This window comes from Serinus canaria, chromosome 2 (genome assembly GCF_022539315.1).
Source record: "Serinus canaria isolate serCan28SL12 chromosome 2, serCan2020, whole genome shotgun sequence".
Taxonomy (NCBI): Eukaryota; Metazoa; Chordata; class Aves; order Passeriformes; family Fringillidae; genus Serinus; species Serinus canaria.
This window is the reverse complement of record NC_066315.1, coordinates 47,198,761-47,220,108: the sequence shown is the minus strand read 5'-3', so window position 1 is coordinate 47,220,108 and position 21,348 is coordinate 47,198,761. Positions and strand designations below refer to the sequence as shown.

The following is a 21,348-nucleotide window of genomic DNA, read 5'->3' as shown; positions in this document are numbered from 1 at the left end:
TGATTCAGAAACTAAAATCAAATCCTGATCTTTCACTGACTCCCTTGTCTGCAAGTTCAGCATCCTTCAGGCTGAAGCTGTAGGCATTGATTCTCAGATACAGCCCAGGCACCCATATCTGCCTCAGAAGCCCAAGAGCAATTTTGGTTGCACACCTGAAGCAAAAACACTTGGCACGGTTTTTAAAACAAGTTTTCTGACGTGCAGAGGTTGGCTGGGGCTTCTTATTTAAGATGCCACAGTAACATACCACATTGTTGCTCATTATGTACCTTCAGGCAGTGCTGGGGCTGGGCTGATTTATGGAACTCAGAGGTAGGTAGGGTGTTTGCACAGCCTGGGAACACAGCTCTGCTCTCAGCTGATCACCAGGTGCTACCCCAGCTAATACAATAAATCACAGCAGCAATAATTACTCACTCCTAATGCTATTCTGATGTCTTCAAACAGAGTGGATGTAGTCAATGAGTTTTCTAACACTTAAATAATTTGAATCAGAAAGACAAAAATATTGTTGAAATTAGGACCTTAAAAGTAACCTAACAAAAGACTTATCTCTAGGTTGCAGCTGCCTAGAAGGTCCAGCCAGCATAAAGCATGACAGGACTGAAAAAATCCTACAAAAGCCATGATTTTATTAAAAAGAGCATCTGCAGTTGACTAGTTTGAATAGTTTGTTTCCTTCAAATTGATTTTTTTTTTTTTTAAGGCCTTGATTTGACTTTGTGGATGCAAAAAGACGACAAATAAGATTACACGGTTTGTTCAGGAAAAAAGCTCGTTCTGGGTACGGCTGCAGCCATGGAGAACTTGGCCTACAGCCGCTGATTTCAATCTGTACTCATTTTCCAAGGCTTACAGGCACACATATTTTGAAGCTGTGACAGCATACTTGCTGAGGTCATGTTTTTTTGCTGAAGTGAGAATGGCATTTTTCAAATCATGTTGTTCTGCCCACAAAACCCAACGTCCACCAAGATTACGCTTTCCCTCATGCAGCAAAAATATACAGACAAGCTCCTAGTCCACATTGGGAATGAAAAAAAAATGCCTTTCCTCTTTTGCAAAGCTAAGTTAGAGCTATGCCAACCCCTTTGAGAGGCAATTCTTCAAGTGATAAAGAAAAATTAAAATCTCACTTAATCAAAACAACTTCCTTCCCACCCCCCTCCAAAAAAAAAAAAATTCTCCTATGAAAAAGAGCTCTAGCTTTGTTTTTCCCTAGAGCCATTCAAGCTGCAAGTTTCCTGAAATTTAACCAGCCTCTTCATTATAACCTACATATAATAAGTCAAAGCTCACACACACACTGTGAGACCAACAGCACCCAGGCTTATTTACACAGATACCTTGTGGTCTCTCTCCAGCTGGGTGCAGATTTCAGTGGGATAGGCAGTGCTGCCTGGGAACAGGAACACGGCAGCACCAGGCTCCAAGGCATACAAAGGGAAGTCTGTGCTTGTGAGTGGTCAACCTCCTTGTGCCAGGTAACTACCTGCCCATTGGATTCAATGATCTTTATGGTCTTCTCCAACCAAAAACTAGTCTGCAGTTCTAGGATTGCCCCCATCTGGCATACAGGGCGCCAATAAGAACTCCTACCCCTGGAACTGGAACAAGCTCTGTTACAACTGCTGATAAGTAACACGTCATTTTCCCAAGAAGGGAGGATCCAAAGGTGCAATTTGTCTTTGTCCACCCTGATAAAGAGCTGGCACCTGTCCCTCCCTGCCTGTCCAGAAGCAGAGACAGGTACTTATGGCTGACTTAGGAAGAGAACAGAGGGCAGCTGGAAGAAGCTGGAGAAATGCACATTTGAAGAGTGACTGGAGAAGCAAAGGCAAGGCGTCTTGGACTAATGTGGGAGCAGGGAAAAAAACATATGCTGGGCTGGTACATGCTAGAGACCATAATGCAGTCAGAGTCTTCCTAACACACCTACCTGCCTCCCCAGGGCACTCAAAGCAGGAACATCTAACTTGAGCATAAAGTTCAATCTCTTCCAGTGCAGTATCTCTGTCCCCTAGTAGAGCTGCCAGCGAGCACTCTGCAATTCTGCGCACAAGCAGCTCCCATCACCTCTTCTTCAGGATGCCCTGGTTACTCTGTGTTTTATTTGTGCAGCCAACCCTATTTGTGCAGCAGGATCTCATCCTTCCCAGCTGATGACACCACTGCATGCTGAACATCTTGGCCTGCCAAGTGTTACTCCTGTAATGGGCTAAACCCCAGGGAATCTAAATGTGACCCAGAAAAAAATACCTTACGATTTAATAAATTACACATTTCTTATTTGCCAGGGATTGCTCTTTGGAGGATACCTTTGTTTCAGACCTGGAGTCAGAGCAGAGGCTGTGAGAAGGGCACCAGGAGAAAGAGCAGTCAAGAGGAGATTGCAGGGTGAGCCTGTTGTTGTGGCCTGGTACATCTAGGTGCAATAATCATCACCTGAACTTCAGAAAGGCACTCAAAACAATTAAATATCCATTTTGGTTAACCAGCACAGAAGCTGTCAGGCCAAAAGGGCACTGCAGTTGAGGTAAACAACTACTTGATTCATCAAAGAAAAGGTGATTTTGGTTCCTTTTAATTGAGAAGAGAGATGAGAACAACAGAATAAATTTTCCCTTTCTAGATGTCACAAATGCACAGTTACTTTTCTTTTAATAAGCACTAGAGGGAGCAGCTTTAATGAGTACTAAAGATGAGTAAGAAACTTCTATCAATTCCTTATCATCTCAGCTATGTGTAGATGTCATATTAGCAAAGATTTGTCTTTCCATGGGGAAAGACACTTGCAGTTTGAGGTAAGGGCTGTTTTGTGCTACAGAGCATCTCCCAGGATGAAGGACTTGGAGCACCTAGGAAGGGTAAACAGAAGAGCTCTAAGATAGACCTTGTAAATTGAGCAGTGGCACTTGAGGAGAAGGCCCACAATACTCTCCAATAAAAATCCCATCCTGAAATATGATGGAATTTATTTCTGATAAAAGATACAACAAAATAGACAGTGGCTTCCTGAGACCATCTGGCAATGTTCATTTTTAATCCATACTTGATTTCCCTGCTCTATTCCTATGTAATGTATAAATTAAAAATTAAATGCATATTATCATTTCTTTATTCATCCAACTGGACTGTATGTTTATTTCTAATTGAAAAAGCAGACCTGAACACCCATCATCCAAATCCAATCTACCACAGGACACAGCTACAGTTCCTCACCCTAAGGAAGCCTGACCCAGTAAGCCAGGATCAGAAATGTTACAAATATTTCCAAGAACCTGAAACCAACACCGTTGGTTTTCAAGAAAAACTTTCTGATTTGACTTCCAGAAGATGAGTGTTTTGTTAGATCAGGTTTGTGAGGAGGAAAAGCAGAGCTGAGGGCTGAAGAGACCTGTGGGTGCTGTATTTTATTGTACTGGCTATTGAGATAGGGAAAGGTCAGAGGCTTCAGGACTGTTGTCCTGGTGTAGGCACACATGACAGCAGAAGGCAAGTCAAGAGGAGATCAAGGACACAGCGGGGCCAGGATGCTCAGCACACTTGTGCAGTTGGGTAACACTGAATGCACTTCCCACAGGCTGGAGCAACTCAGGAAGGGGACACAGAGGAGCAGCAGGTGTTTTAGTGACATCTGCATTCTCCTATAACCAAATGTAACAGCACGGAAGGAAGCCTTATTACGATTAAAGCCTGAAACTGACAAGAATGTTGTCTCAGGCCTTCACTGCTTGTTTGCCTTTCTCTCAAGCATATCCCTTTCCTGTTTGCAACACAGTTGAAAAAAACACACATGAGAACGAGGTGCATCCCCTGCCGTGCAGGATGCACTCACTGGCTCCATTCCACATAAGAAGCATGTGGGAAAACTGGGGTGACACCGTAGTCATAACTATTTTAAGTTATGACATTATTCACATGCCCATTCAAACAGTCCCTTTCAGGAAGACTTCATTGAAGACTGCATCATCTTTACTGCTTGTGGTGTTCATGTATTGCTATTAGACAAAGGTTGATGGGGGTCTGATAGGCAGGTAATTATAAGTGTTTTCAAAGGAGAACAACCTCTCCTTCAGGGAATCAGTTTCAGTCTTATCCATATGTATATATTTGTGATGAAAAAAGCTTTCTCTTTCTCAATATTGTACAGAATTCTACACTGACGTTAGAGCTGAGTAAATAATTTTAAAACATTTAAAAGTTTGGGAGAAAAATTCTAGGACAAAGAAAAAAAGCTAATCAATCCACTGAACAGGCAAAGGCCATAGATTCATGCCTGGAAAACTTATCTGCCCCTTTGGCCATGCCAGCATGTCCTATTTGTACTGGGTCATTGAGACCTGGGGCAACACCTACCCATCCTTTCTGTACTGGAACTAAATCAAAACATCCAGATTCATGGCCAAATAAATTCTTGCTACCCTCCACATTCTTCACATTGCCTAATTCACCCTTCAAAAAGCTCTATATACTCATTGCAAGAGGTGAAATCAAGGCAGAGCCCTTCAGCACAACCAAATATTCACCCCTTGTCTTTCTTCAGAAATAATACAGGACCCATAGGCACAGTCACCACCTCTACATACCTTGGTGTGCAATGGACATACAAAGCTCATCTGTTGGGATAATGTGCAAAAGCTTGATAAAAGATACAACAAAATAGACAGTGGATTCCTGAGACCATCTGGCAATGTTCAGAGCTTGGTCCATCTGAAGGCACCTATGGCTTTCTCCTCAACTCAAGAAGGACTATTTTTTCCTGGAAAATGTGCTGTTTCTGCTTCTTAAAGAGCACACCAGTAATTCAGACACCCACAGAGGAAGGATTTATTTCCTCTGAAGATCAGATTCTCACTCAGCTCTGGAATGACAGCTCCAGGCACTATGTTATTGACCACAGAGCAAACACTATACCTCAGCCTCACCCCCGTTAGCCTTGTGGTGACCTGAATTCCCAGCTTTGCTGCAAAAACCACTTCTAAGCTTTATACTTTTTAAAAAGGAAACCCTCAGGACTGAGCTTCTCAGAGGGGACAGGATGAGGAAGGATCATTTTTCAAGCCCAACTATACACAGGCTAGAAACTTAGCGGTGCAGTCCCTCAGCCTGTTTCAGAGGTGGGCAATTCCATGTCTGCAGAGAGGCACTTCTCAGCAAATCAAAGCGTCAGAGGAGACCGTCATTTAAGGCGCCCTGGGGTTAGGCAGCAGCTAAATGATGCTTGGCAAGACTGGAAGGTTTTTCAAACTGAAGGCATTGTTTCCCACATCAGGTATCTGAGCCTGACTCTCTTTTGAAGCAGCCCCTGGATGTGAATCCAGCTGGACACAAGCCCCTCTCCTGCCACTGCTGTGTTACTCACCCATTGTGCTTCGGGAATGTGCCGGAAATAATTATGCTGATAAGTTTAACATTATCTCAGTTATCAAAAGTGTGTGATGGTTTGTTTCCATACACAAACTTGTTGGAATCAGATCACTTTTTCCTAAGTCAGGCCGGCTTTACAGGATCCACTGGGGAGTGGTAGGAGCCTAAGTCTGCACTCCCAAGTTACTTGCTTTCCCTTCTGAGTACTTGCTTTGTAAAAACTTATGAGAACAGTGAGTTTCTACACTGCCCTCCCAGATGAATTATAGCTCACCACAGCCACCCAAATGCTTACTTTTCTGGACTAACTGAGAGGAAGTTACTGTTGTAATCTTTCAATATATGATTAAAAAAACATATTGTTGCCCATACACCCAGTTCTTTGCTCACCTCTAAACACTGTGTTCCCAGGACAACAATGCAGGTCATTCACTGGCCTGTTCTCCTACCTTCATCCTAAACAAAGATGATTATTTATAAAAACAGTGTCTTTTTATAGATCTTCAAAAAGAAGACAAGGAAGAACCTTTAACACAGAGCAGCAGAACCACAACTGAAAGAGACAATACAGTAACTCCACTAACACATTTTTAGTGCTGGGGGCACTAGTGAAGAATTATGGGATGTTCAGCTGCCTCCTGTCAGAATTGAATACTCACTATCTTTCACCTAGTTTGCTGTTTAATGGAAAGGTGTCTTCAGAGATGCATGGTGGAAATCTATGCTGTCCTTTCCCTGTGGAAGGGGACAGCCATATTTTACCAGGCCTTTATGTAGAACATTTGTGGGTTCTTAATTTTTCATGTTTCCATTCACAAGCTGAGCTTTTTTCTTATACTTTGCAGGATGGACTCATTTGGGAGAAGACATTTCCTGACTACTTCTTTTCATACTCCAAAGACTTTTTTTATTTTAAACATAGTTCATAAATTAAGGCTCAAGAGGTCATCAAGGATGGTCACACATTTATTCTTGAAGTCTTTTCAAGCCAGTGTTTTATACTTCATAAGTAGGCACTATAATCATTAACAGCTATAATGGCATGCCAAGGGGATTGACATGATATAAAAAGGAATAAAAAGAAGCTCTGGTGACTGTGAAAATATCTTTTTTACCACAATGGTTTTACAAAAATTGAGTGAGTTCAAGGAGTTGCACTATGTTGTTATCGAATAGTACCCAGCTCAACTGAGTAGCTAAAATCACAGAATCACAAAATCATGAGCATCCATGCAGCAGTTGTCTGGAGACCTAAACTATGTGTCCATTTGGACTGGATATCAGGTACCGGGCAACCAGGAGTCAATGGCTTCCTGGGAATACCTTTTCATGGTTTTGGTTTGTTTTTTCTTTGTGTGGGTTTTCAGATGTTTGCTGCTGGTGGGGTTTTTGTGGGGTTTTGTTGGGGGTTTTCAGTTTGTTTCGGAGGTTTTTCTCCTTTTTCCTTAGGGCCTGGGGGTTGGTTTTTTATGTTTAATCCTGGGTCAATTATTTTCCCATGAAGCCCAGGAATCAATTTCTGCAGCGTGGTGTAAAATGACACCACTGTGAACACAACCTTACTCACCCAGGAACTACCAGGACTTCACGAGGTGACAATGAGTTTATTAGAACCTAGCCCTTAGTATAGAAAGCAAATAGAGAACTATCCTATGAAACATGAAATACAAAAGTGATAAGGAACAGTAGATCATTCACTGACTAAAAGCACCTCAAACAAAATGAGCTCTATCAATTTGCCATCATCTGAATCTCCTCATCTGCATGCCACCTTCAGCCAGAGGAGAAGAGGAAGGGGGAGGAAATGTTCTAATGCAAAAGAAGAACAAATAAAACTCAAAGGGAGCAGGCAAAGCACAATATTTGAATGTTATTAATCAAAGAAAGCTGCTTAAGCATGTAAGATTAGGTGTCCCTCCATTTCATGGTAAAATTTCACTAAATCTAGAGGTAATAATAAGTGAGTTGGGTGTTTCGTGGCTTCATTTCTTTCATACTGTTGGTATTACTGTTTTCCCTAACTGATTAACTGATCTCTGCTGAGAGCAAGCATTCTTTCCCATGGTAAGAACACAAAAACAAGGAAGAAAGAAACATCTAATATGACTCACAACCACTGCCAGCCTCAAATATTTATTCTTCCTTCAGGCATTGATTACACCACCCTACAGAACACTGTGCCATCTTCTGTAAAGTTATTTTAATCTGCCTCACCTCCTAATTTATTTTTTTTTAATGCTTATAATCTGGAGGATCTCTTCCAGGCTGTTAGCCTGGGCCATGGTATTTTACCTTTAAAAAATTTTTTTAAAAAATCATACTCCTTTCTTTTTTGTTTTTACAGCTCCAGCCCTTAATTTAGAGGGCCCAATTTAACAATGATTCCTCTCTGAAACAACTCATTCTTTATTTATAAGTTTCCATGAGAAATAATTCATGGTTTTCTGTCTGTCCTTACTAGCATGCCCTCCACGGAGTCTACAGGACTGTCCTTCAACCCTGACCAAAGCTCCAACAGAATCCATGGATTCTGGCTTCCCATGGAGAGCATATGTATTACTATCAAAAATTATTTGGGATGACATTAAAACACCCTTGCAGCTATGTCAATCTATTAAAAAAGAAAAAAAAAAAAAGCAACAAAACCAAAAAACACTCTTCCTCAAATTGCTGACTATTCAAAACTGTTCCTGTTCTTTAAACTTGCTTTTTGCCTTCTACCATCTTCTAGAAGAAATCAAGGAAAAAGGACTGAGTAAGCCCCCTGTTACTTCTACTACTCACAACCAAACCTTAACACTTGCCAGCACTTATAAACACATATTTTCTGTTTCTCCCTGCTCTGGAAGTGTAGAGAACGATTTCATTATTGGGTGAGTTTGGCTTATGTTCAGGGACAAGACCAGATGATTTGCAAAAAATTCCAGGCTATTAGAACAAGCAATCTCCGCACCACCACTGCTCAGAGAGGCTCAGCAGTGCTCTAGGGAAGGAGAGGGCACCTAATAAGGTGACAGCATTTTAAGAGAATTTGTGTTCTCTGTAGCTCCTGTGCTGTGTATAGCATGGCTTCTAGTGTTTTGGTTATTAAAGTCCACTGATCATCAGAAAAGAGGTGGGCAATGCAACTACAGAGAAAAAGAACCCAGCCAGGATCAAAGACACCAGAAATCCTAGAAGATGAAAGCCTGTGGTTCCAATGCTGCTGACCAAGTGCTGATAGTTTGCAGGTGAGGGGCCTGGAAAGATAAAGTAGTCACAGGTCCTCCAGCATAGAGCTACTGGAATCATCATAGACCTGGCCAGAATGTTAAGGTCCACCAATACATGTCCTTAAACTTCCAGCCATCTAGATCCCTCCTAGAGGACAGAAAGGATGAAAAATATAAAAGGCCAGAAGCAAACACAGTATAGCTGCAGTGTTCCTAAGACAATTGAGTAGATATGCTAATGCCAAAAAAGGCACCCATTTAGTAAAAAATGCTACAGCATTTGCAGCTTCATTCAGCCAAAAATTATTGCTTTCCAATTACAGCTATTCTTTCCTTCACTCTGAGATTTCATGACCCCATGGGGTGCAGTCTGAAAAAAATTATAGGAATACTGAGTATTACTTTCACTCAGGTAAACAAGCAAGACAACGGAGAGAGGGGGAAATACAGGGAAGGTGTGGGAAAGCAAAAGGGTAAAGTAATAGGGTATAAGGTGAGAAAAGAATAGAAGCAAAATCAGTGGGATGATTTGGAATAATCTCCTTTTACTCTAAGAAATCAATCATTGAGTCCATGGTGGCTTTGAAGGAACAGGGCAGAAGGAACTACATCAGCTGATGAACTCTGCAGAAGTGCAGCCCACAGCTCAGAGACTTGACTCCAGCTATCATCTCTAGAAATGGGGAGCAGAAAAATGAGGCAGTGACAGGGCTGGAAGAAACTGATCAAATGTCCTGATTGAGTCACTGGCCAAGTTGACATCTGCTTTTCCTGATCTGTGAAAGCAAGACTGCTGTTTCCTTATCTGACTCTAGGGGACATCCAAATGTACTTAATTTTCAAAGGGGTCAACTGCTTTCTGGAAAGGATAGGTCTAAGAACAGGCAGTAAATATAACTCCTTTACAGCAACTAATTCATTCGTTGCAAATCGCCTTATGATCTTTTTTAACCAACAGCCCAAAGCAAGATTGCAAGATAGGGTTCACACTGTACAGAAGGATTATGGCAATTAAAAATATGCACACAAAGACTCAGTCCCAGACTAACATCATTTCTGGGCAACATTAAAAAAAAAAAAAATCACATCAAATGCACACAAAACCACATATATATCCATGCAAGCAAGATGTGATGTGCCTATGCTTACCCCTGCAAATGAAAACCACCACCTCTCTTTCAAACACTGAAAAGCTCCTAGGGATAACCTTTCACAAATAAACAACCCGCTCTGCTTGGAGAGGGATTTTATAAAGAACAGAGATTACAATGGGCTTAATCATGATTAAACACTGATCTGGCTCAATCTACTCAAAAGCAGACAAAAGATAAATAAAAACCTCCAGCAGATGCATTTCATACTGGAAATTCTGGAACTTCAATTGACGTCATACTTTTTATGTTCTGATAATATCTGGAGGAAACAGTACACTGGATCAAGAAAACAAAAGCAAATTTTTAGTTAAAATTCTCCATGTGCTGTGTAAAAAGAAGGCAGCTAAGCAGGGAACACACAGGGCAGCTCAGCATTTTACAAACCTCTTTTTGACTGCAGCTGAAATTGCACCAGCAGAGCAATGCTACTAAAAATAAACAAGGACCCCCTTTTTGCCTTATCTTACCCTGTAAAATTGTGCAACAGCAGTCACTGATTTTCCCTCACACAAAAGCCACTTTTTGATCAATGGCAGGCACGTTAAATTTCTTCTAGTAAAATAATGCCACCTTCTCAGTATCACCTCAGTTGTGATTCACTGATTCCTCATGCACAGTGTGAAAATTCTGTGTGATGGGAAGGGGCTGAATTTAGCAAATATTTCCCAGATACAGACATCTGGTCTTTCCTACAGGTGAGGAAACCCAGGAAACTGATTCCACATCATGGAAGACAAGTCCAGCCAGTAGTACAGCTCATGGAGGTGGGAAAAACCAAAAAAAAAGAGCACAGATTGCAGAGATTATTTGTTTACAGAGCTAAGTTTTCCATTTAATGCAACAAGGTAAATATGAAGAAAGATAAATGGCGTGGGGGGAATCTGCCTGGAGGAAAAGGCTGATCAGAGTTTTCTCATTCTGTCATCTCCAGCAGAAATTCCCAATGGATGACCAAGTAAGGTTAGACCAGCAGACAGAAGAGATCCCTTCCTGTATTGAGAAGTGCATGCCTGCCTGCCCTTGTGCCCAGAGAATGCATTCTGTGCTTCAGAGGCACCAGGTGAAAGACTTTCAATCCCTCTTGATTTGTGACCTCCAAAACTCCTCCAGTAAAGGTGAAAATCCCCACACAGACACTGCAAGCCTACTGATAATTGTTTTGTTCTTTTCACTTTCTTTTCACTGACCTCTTGGACATAGCTCACATAAATTAGCTGTCATTCTTATAGGCAGACCTTAAAAGTGAAACTTGTGTAACTTACACTGATTTTCAAGCTGCAAGTCATTGTCAACTTCAAGAACATCATTCCTTAACAAAATCAAAATTCTCACCCCAATTCCTATTGTCCTTCAGCCCACATAGTGTGTCTCATAGCAATCTAAGTAGATCTCTTCCAACTCCAGGCAGAACAATCATCACTTTGCAAGTGAATTCCACACTTCACAAACTGCAGATCAGAATCACATGATTTGCATTTCCTAGACTGAGAAGCCAACAAACTTCTTTGTGGAGTCAAGTGAACAGTCCTTTGTCATCTTGAGTAACAGCAAATGCATTTACATTTTAATACACAAATAGGAAAATAATGGGTTACTGTTGCTTGCTCACAAAGCAGGCTTACCTTTTAAAGAGCTGCTGGGGGATTATTGAATTGTACAATTTATTTATTTCCTCTATAACCCACCTCTGAAGCAGAAATTAACTCAAGAGCCCCTGTTAACACCTGAAAGATGCAGGAGAAAATGCTTAGAATGCAAAGAATATTTTTATTTTTCTTGTAAGATGGATGACTCTTCCTGCATAACTTAATGGCATCAAGCACCAATGAGAACATTGCCTTGGTGTACATGCATGCCTATTGAAAAAGGCTGCGAATTTAAATTCTAAAACAGTTACCTATGAGAAATGTCACCTGGCTAGGCAGTTCAACCTAATTACTTACACAGATTTATTTTTAAACTATAAAAACAGCATGTTCCTTGGGAGAATTATTTTTTCCCCTTCCCCAAATAAATACAATTACCATTTGGCAAGTGGAATTCTTCTTCTGCAATTAAGGACTTGCCAAAATTAGATAAAGTAAAGTACTCCAAAACACACTGGGACAAGAGTGTCGCTGGGAGTGCCTCCCAGAGCTGTGCTTCTGGAAGAGGAAGAGATGTTCCATACAGGACTCGGCACCAACAAGCCTGCGTGCCTGTGATACTTCTTCCTAAAGGCTGAGCAGCCTTGAACCCTTGTGGGGACGAGGCTGGCATGGCTGGAAGCCCTCCCATGGCATCTGGCCATCTGCGTTCTTCCCTGCCCTCGGCAAATGCCAGCAGCACTGCTGAAGGAAGGCACGTAAGCAATGCAATCCCACAGCAGCAGGGCAAGCTCAGTGAGGGGGCAGGGGGAAGCAAACACATTGATTTGGAGGCTGAAGGTAGGACAAAACACAGGTAAGCACGGGCTTGGTTTTAAGCTGCCTGCAAGACCACTCACGTGGAGCCTGTGCCGGATTGATCTGACAGGCTATGGCCAAAACAAACGCAAACCCACCTCTGATCCAGAATTTTCTCAGGTAAAGGCTCTTGTTCTTCTTATGTGGCCTGGTTCACTGAAATAAATTATTATTTTCCCATTCCTCCTAACAGCAGTAAGCATGGTGCTGGGGCTCAGCTCCACAAGCAGCACCCTGTCTGTACTGCTAACAGGAGACTGTGGCACCCCAGAAAAACAAACCAGCTCATGAGCAGCATCCAAGGGTCCAGCATGTCCCAGTCCAGGACAGGCTGTAATTAAACCTTGCCAATCATCCCTCCTGTTTTGGCAACACCAGGCATAAATGCCACCAGTGTGGTAGACCTTGGGCTTAAAGGGCCATTTTGGCCCAATTTGCCAAAACATTGGGATTTAGGAAATTAAACAAATGGAGTTTTTGCATGACACAAAGCTTCTCACAGTGTGTTAGTTCATTTTCAATAGCCAAGGTGGGAGAAACATTTAAAGATACTTAAGTACCTCAGACAGAACAGCACAAACTCCTTTTCCAGCAAGCAAGACCCCAACAGTTCAAGCAAGTTCTCCCAGCCTGCTCCAACAGTCCACTGGCTTCATGTGCCTCACCTCACAGTCTGCCTGTGTTTTTCATGGCCAGAAGAATTTATGACACTGCACCGTGGCCCTGGTCGTCAAGAGATGAGCTGCACATGCACCCAATTTGATGTGGTTTGATTTCACAGAGCTAATCTGCAGCCCCTAAGTCTGTTCAGCAGGGGGCTTCTGCTCACTCCAGGATTCCATGCAAGTGTCAAAAATGTATAAGAACACTTTCAAAGCTGGGTAGCAAATTTTAGAAACAAGAAAGTTTCCAAAGCTCAAAACCATCTACGACAGCCTGGAAAGTGTCCTACACAAAAAAACCAGTTTTAAGTTATCATGTCCATAGTACTTTAAAGGAAACTTCCCTTTGAAAACCAGAAAAACCCATCTTAGAATAAATATGAAAAAATTATCATTTAATACTATTCTGTATTCCTGCAGTATAATGCTGAAAAATAAAGAATACAAAACTCAGCACAGTGTTCTCAAAACCTGACTCTGCAAGCAGGCTTGACAAGGGATTTTGTTCTGTTCTCTGAGCTTCTTTCCCCTCCTGTATTTAAAAAAATAAAGACAGCAAATTTCTTTGAACTTACATAATTCAAGCCTGTTATTTTCCATAGGGCTAAACTGGCCTTTTAAATTCTTTAAGCTTGGCATTGTATGAAAGCAGATATCAAATATTCAGAGAGCTCAATTTAGAAAGATCATTTTTCTGAGCCTGAGCTCTTTCTGAAGAGCTTCCTGCAGCGCTCCAGACAATGCCTCAAACTGCCATTCCCACCAGGCTGAGGTCACTTAACCTTGCCAGGCCATGTTTTTGGAGGCTTTGGGCCAAAGGGAGGTACAGGTCCATTGGAAAGGTTGGAAGGGTACAGGGTGTGAGGGGCCAGTGAATCTGACTGCTGCAAACAATGAAAATTTGCTAAGAACAACCTGATCTGCAGAATGAGTGGTTGAGAACCGTGTCTTGTTCACGTGTAAAAAACTACAATGTCTCTGCACAGTCCTGTGTCACTGCCTATTATCAAAATCTACCTCTTCATGTCAGAATCAGAGTTCCCAGTGAAGAGATGCCCTGTGTGAATTTACTGGGGTGTATGGAGGATCTCAGTGAAATGCATCTCCAGCCAGTGGCAAAGCACAAGGCTGAAGCACCCACTGCTGCTGTATCTTGTTTTGCTCATTATTTCTAGAGTACCCAGCAGATGCAGCCTGAGCACAGCACTGCAGGACATCCTCCCTCACACAGAAAAGGATGTGCTCAAGGCCGGGCTGCTCCTTCCTTCCCGAGCCTTGTCACACCACTCATAGGTACAGAGGGGCTGCCTGGATCAGGACCAGTTCCATGCCTGCTCTAAGACAGCAGTTTTTCCAACAGGGCTCAGAATCCACTTGTTTTCTTTGCATGCTAAAAGGTCTCTCATGCTGCCTCACAGCAGGCTCCTTGCTCTTGAGGTGAAGGAGTTAGTGTAGAAAGTGAAGGGAAACCACTGGTCCCAGTATGGGCACTGGGAGTCCAGTCCTACTTGCCAGGCCAGAAGAATCATAAAGCAGAAAGAAATTTGGTTCTTCATCCAGAAGCAGGCCATCATAGAACTGTTTGGGTAGGAAGGGACCTTAAAAGATCATCTGGTTCCAACACCCCTGCCATGGGCAGGGACACCTTTCACCAGACCAGATGGGTCAAAGCCCCATCCAACCCGGCCTTGAACACTTCTAGGAATGAGGCATCCACAACCCTGAGGGACCTGTTCAAGTGCCCTCTCACCCCCACAGTAAAGAATTTCCTCCATGTATCTGACCTGAGCCTGCTGTGCTTGCAATACCCTTGGATGAAGAGCAACACTGGATTTTATCAGTTACTGCTTATTTTTAAGCATTGCTTACCCCAAGCTTGCTGTAAAATCAGAAAACACCAAAAGCACAAGGTCAGCTTAGACAAAACATTGACCCTCTGCCTTCAAGCGCTCTGTAGCTAGGAAGATGTCCTATTTTATGCAGCATGGTATTCCATGAAGTTAGGAAGCACAGCTATTGAGAGTTTAAATCTGTTACAATAATTGCATTAGATGTATTTTTAAATACCTTTTCCAGTGCTTCTCTGTCAGCCAGCTCCTGCACAGCCAAAAGCTTGATACTGTAAGAAAAAACAGAGAGAAAAAGAGAATTAATCACTCTACTGCAAACATTACAGAAATTGAAGAAACAGCAGAACTGCAGCGCTGTTTTTATACTCTCTCTAGAAAAAAGAAATACAAGAAATGCTCATGATGAAACAAAATAAAGCAAGAGAGACAATGACACTTTGTTTGCCTTGAATTAGCTGTCGCAAGCAGATTTTTTGGTTTCCAAGTTACAAGTGTATCTGAATTTGCCTTATAGAGAAACTGCAACAATCATTACTTTTGCAATAACCCAAATTAACGCCAAAGGATTTTCTGAATGACAAACACAGAAAAATATTTGAGACATTTCTATCAGTTATAGTCAGCTTTGTTCCTCAGTGTCAACAGGTTTCTATAAGTCCCAAAAGACCATTCCCAGGGATTCACAATATTATATATAAGGTGCACTAATTAAGACCATCTTGCTCAAGAAATTTGAGGGAGAGATGAGGGAAATGTGCAGCACCATTTAAAGTTAGAGTAGAAAGGTAATCCTCAATTATTATTCTTGTAATGCCCTTTGTTAATCAATCCCAAATTTCTTCACCTACTGAATCTTTTCTAAGTTTACCTCTAGGGGCTAAATCCTGCACACTGAATTTCATTCACTTCAACAGGGTTATGAGATCCACTCAAACAGGATTCTACACCTGTATTGCTACTCCACAGGCTCACTTCCCTTACCCAGTCTTAAACCCAGTCACTTAATATATTATCCTTGAACTCCAGAGGATAATTTCCTTTACCCAGGGATACAAAAACATTTTTATGGCAATAGAAGAATCAAATGATGCATATAAATATTGTTTAAATTACTCTCACCACCCTGCACATAGACACACTAAAAAGCCAGTACAGTTAAAAGCTCATATTCAAGAAGGTGTGAATAGTCAACATACAAGCCTGCCAAAGGATATAATACAAAAAGTTTTATTAGCCTTTCAAAACCTCAGAGCAATATTGCATAATTCTTGAGCATCCACTGATACCTTATATGCTAATTATGTACATCCATCCTGCAACAGCAGCTGGCAAAGCATAGTGCTAGTCCTGTCTTTCTATGGCTTCCCACTGCAGGTATTCAGAGCCTAATCCCTAAACACCAATGTGCTTTCACTTTAATGGACTTCCAGCTTTCAGTATCTTCAAGGTATCATAAAAAGCCTATACCCAATGAATTATAAAATAGCTACAGACAATGCATTTCTAGTCTGCAGAGACTATTACTACTAAGACAAAGAGGGTGGAGATGGTTCAGAAAACATTGGGATAATCAGAAAAATGAAAAAGGTATTCCATTAAAGCCCAACCACTGTGGTAGCAGGGGACATGTGATTTGGTGTTACTGTTTGGTGAACACACTAGGCTGCACATAGACAAATTCAGCTGAACTGGAAGGCAGTTAGGGAAAGTACAAAACCAGTACAACGTATTTTTAACATAATTTTCTTTGCAATTCAGCCAGCATGCAAAATAGAGATGGGCTGGGCAGCAAGGAAAGAAGGCTGTTCCATTTAAAAAACACTGCAGTGCTGTGCCCAACTCAGAAGGAGCCTTAGCTGATGCACCTTGGAGAACAAAGTCCAATAACCCAGCAGGAACAATGCAGCCACAGTTAAGACTTGTCTCTGAATTCAGGAGTCACCTTTTGGATTACTCACCTCTGTTGCAGTGCACTTGAGAAATACACCGGACGGGTGAGAGGGAGGTGGGCTAACACACACAGGATGCACTCAGGGTGCTCACAGCCACCTGGGCTGCTGCAAAGGTGCCTTCAAGTCTATGCATACATGGGTTGGGGGTATGCAAATTATTGTTGTATTTTTCTTTTTGATTACTTAATCAAATCAGTCAAGGCTGCGGATGCTTCTACCAGTTGACTGATTTATTTCTAGAACGTTATATGTGAGTTATCTGACACTCAATAGCTACAGAAGAAAGATGTAGAGTGCCCTAAAAGCAAGTACCACTTTCATTAAAAGTCATCACCTCAGTGTAAAAACCTACCTTCCTTCCCATTTACACCTGTAAAGCCCCACAAGAACTTTTTCAACTGCTCTGTACTTATTTTTAAAAAAGTATCTAGTCATAGAAAAGCAAGTAATGAAACAGGAAGCAGGAATCTTTTTACTTTGTTTCATTATATTATGGAGATGCTGTACCCTCGTTCAGAGGTGAAGAAACCATACAAAGGGTTTACCTCTTGCAGAGATCCTGCATATGCAGGGTCAGAATCAAATCTCAGTTCAAAGAAGATGCATGATTTGCAGCAATATTGGTTTGATTCCTGGAGAGAAAAAGACTTCCTCTGCTGTTACAAATTAAGAGATCAACGTTTGCCTAGTACTTTACTCTTTTCTCCTCAGGTGACACCTGAAAATACCTCTGGTATTTTTTCTTGGTCAAAAGGAATGTGCAAACACAAGTATCAGCTGCAAGATCCTTCTTTCCTAAAGCACCATCACAGATGCTTTCTCTGTCCATTGGATTACAGCCTGGAAAATTGCTCTTGATAACCAGTTATTTACTGCTATTTCTTCCAGCAGTTCCAAGCAACATTAGTATGTGCTACTTTGATGCAATGTGAGCTTGGAAATTCTGCTTCTTTCAAGGCTGCTGCTTTGGGCATTTGATGCTTCAAAAAGATTTCAGGCTGCTTATTTAGGCACTACATCAGCAATCTTACAACCACTGAGAGCAGCTCATAACTTCATTTGCTGTTCGTAGCTTTTTGGTTCACCAAGGAGTTCAAAGTACATGGGAATACAGACAGTAACTGGGGGGAGAGAGCGGGAGGAAGTCTCCAACTAAAAAATCCTCAAATGAAATGCAAATAATTACCAAAAGCCAAAGCTGAAGCCCAAGCTCTTGCAGTCTACAATACAACACTTAGGTACAACTCTGTTTATGTATATCCTTGGCATTATTTCTTTCATCCTCACCCGTGTTGTGCAAACACTAGCTCATGAATAAAGTTGTAGAAAAGTCATATTTCCCAAAAAAACCTAATGGCTCTTGGAGAGTCTGCTCTAATTTACTAGCTTTAAAATATACTGGCTAAGAAACCTGTAATATGAGTAACTATACTGAAAATGCCTCTGCTTGAATATGAAACTCTATTATAAATAATCACTGACTGAATTACTTACATGATCTATTTAAACAAAGCTATTGAAATTAATATCCTGGCACCCCAGGCACACTCAAAATACTTGAAAACATGCAGTGATCAGGATGAAGGACTCTCCTCCAGCACTGAAAATATGCAAACATGATGTGCTGTCAAGGAAACATGACTCCCTCTTTTTTTGGCCATGGGTGACGCACGGCATTCTCCTCTAAGGGAATTCCTTTTGGTTTCCAGAAGATTAGTCACAGTGCTGAGCAAATGCCTATAGCTTCAACACATTTCTACACCTCAGGGTATCATTGAAATCCTTTCCTCAAAGTCTTCCTACTCAAAAACAAGTAGCATTGGGTTTCTCTTTTTAATCCCACATACCCAGGAGTAATTTAAGTCTTTTTGGCAGCCTTTTGCAATGCTGCAAACTTGCAGATAGGTCCCTTGCCTGCTGATGGCTTCCTGTTTACCCTGAGCCATCAGGACCGCGTTTAATTTGCACTGAGTTTCACTTCCCAGCTTGAATTCACATTACCCACAAAATCCCATCTGCTCTTGCAGTGGGGAATGTTGGGGCTCTCTTAAGAACCACTAGAGGGTCATCTGCCTGCAAACCAGTGAACCTATGGCTCTGCAGCAAGACAGATGGGATGGTCTGAGACTGCCACACACAGCAGATCCCAGCTCCATCCATGCAGAATGCACCTCAGTTCTTAACCTGAGGAAGAGAAACTGCTTCCTCCAAAATCAGCTTGAAGGGTGCTTTAGGGGTGGGAAGGTTTTTAGAATTACAGTCAGTTTCTGGACCACCCCTGCACAGAACTAGAACTGCAGCCATTACAGACATAGGTCACCTGGCTGCCACTATCAAGAGAGAGGGTCCCCAGAGCAGAGCATCAGTGAGCACAGTGACCTATTTCTGCTGAGCTGAGCACAGCATGGAGCTGAGGCTTCCATTCAGTGCAGAACCTGGTAATTTTGAGCAAAGGGGAAAGAGGAGAAAGTGAGGAAAATGTGAAGCATTAAGTTCAGGAATCAGAGACTCAGTGAAGCATTTAAGCGAACACTTGGCCTCACGGCGGTGCCCTACAAAAGCTCAACTACATACCTTTGCTGGAGGCCTGAGGTTTTCCGAAACCCTCATGCTTTCTATCAGCCACTGCATAAGCCTAAAGTTAACAACATTGAGAAATGCCATTTGACTCCTCTTGCTTTTCTGTCACCTTCTTCAGCATACAGCTGCACCAAATCTTGCTTCAGCTAGACTCACAGACATTATTACAAATAGCCCATGCAAAAACCACTCAATCCCAAACCATTTTGAGCAACATTAAATAATTCCTTTCTCCCATCCTTTTGGTTTACAAACTCTTCCTCTTTGCTCTTGAGATAAGATCCCACAAACATATTATGGCCCATGGTGAAGTTTTATGGAACACTTACATATCTAAGAGTAGAGCATGAAAGCATGTAACTGAAGTGTTTACTGACAGACACACATGTGTGAGTTAGCTAACAAAAAGAACAGGACAAAACCACTTGGGCCACCAAATTTGTATGTCAAAATTGTATCTGCAAACCTATCCAAACCAGCCTTGCTCATAAATCTATTCTGCTCTAAGAGATGGGCATGAAATGTGAGAGTTGGACTAATAAAAGAAAGAAAAAATAAAATGCAGCTGAGCTGTGCTAATGGTACCTGGTACCTGGGAGGAGCACTCCCCATCATCTGCCTGCTCTCTCCACCCCTCACCTTAGTCTCCCCTTGTGCTGCTGAAAGGGCACAATCATTACCATTCACACCACAGCCCCTGTTTTTCTTTCAGCATTTGCTGGATGAGTAACAATAGGGCAAGTAACAATAAAGTTGGGGAAGAACCCCATGCATGTAGGTGTTCCCTGAGAGGGCTGTGGTGGTCCCTGCTGTCAACAGCCTGAGGTCAAGGGCTGTGATTAACTCCTAGAGAAATAGATGGAGAGCAGGGAAAGCTAACAGCCCAAAAGTGGCAAACACAGATAAACAGAGATCTTGTGGCTTAAACAAATGTGGGGGGCAGTAGTGTGTATAGAGGGAGCAGAGGTGGGTATTTTTTGGTGTTTGACTGTTTGTTTTAAATATAGACCTGCTGCTGGACCTCACTGCTAATGACTAATGGGACCCAAGTCTTCTCTTCCTGACTCTGTCTGCCCCTGTGATGACTACCCTGCACAAGGGTAGGTAAAAGAACAGCAGACTCCCACCAATAGCACCAATTGCACTTAGCAGACTAAGTTAAACACAGTGGGATGATGGGGGCAGCAAGTCTGAGCACCCTGGGGCTGCAAAGGGATCTGTGCCTCTCCTTTTTTGGGGCTGCCCACACTGACCAGGGCAACGGGTCACCCAAGTGGGATGCCTTCACACTGAATGAGCAACTTTTAAGCTTTCATCAATGCATACACTGTAAAATATATCTTATTTTTGCTGGCATAGCCAATTTACAAAGTAGTCATTTCCCCCCAAGACCCTGTTTACTCACACCCTCATAAAAACAAAAGCAGAAGGAGGAAAGAAAAGCATGCTCAATGACTTTCAGCCTCGTACACTTCCTTCATCTATCCCTGTGAAGTTGGATAAGGAAAAAAATCCCCAGTTTCTCCTTTTCCAATAAAAGCATCTGCATCTTCTCAATCACTCCTTAAATGGAAGGAAAAACTGTGCCCAGTGCCACATCTTAACGGCTGCTGGAAGCCACCAGAGAGTTTCTGAAGTAAGCTTAAGGGCTTGGATGGGAATACCATGCCATATTGCTTTGGGACTAACTGCCAGCTAATGACACAACAAAATATGTTGGAAGATTCTCAGGAAAAAATGTATCCACAGTAAGAAGAAATAATGATAAAATCAGGAAGCTGAATGTCCTACATATTAAATGTATCTGTATCTATCTATACTACAGATACACATAAAACAGATCATATATGTGTTAGATATAATTTTTGAAACATTCATATATCTACACAACTATATATAGGCAAATTTATTTAGGGCTACTTTTTTTTGCATCTTTCTCATTGGGATGAAAGCAGATATTCTTCAATGTCTAGTCATTGCTGATTTGCCTGCAGCATGGTCTGAAACCAAAAAGCAGATCAAGGCACTGCAGCTGGAAAGGGAATCAGGAGTAAATGGAAGGAGCAGAGAAGCCAAAATCCATCAAGCAAATTGGCAATGCAGTGCAGGCCACACAAACTC

The 21,348-nt window shown here is 41.9% G+C and overlaps 1 protein-coding gene across 1 annotated transcript in view; it reads right to left on the bottom strand.

The window, feature by feature from the left end:
- Window positions 1-21,348, bottom strand: part of EEPD1 (endonuclease/exonuclease/phosphatase family domain containing 1) — a 62,561-nt gene that overhangs the window by 14,293 nt on the left and 26,920 nt on the right. The window contains exon 2 of the mRNA XM_050970717.1: window positions 14,913-14,964. Coding sequence (XP_050826674.1) covers window positions 14,913-14,964 — 52 coding nt within the window. The remainder of the gene's footprint in view (window positions 1-14,912; window positions 14,965-21,348) is intronic.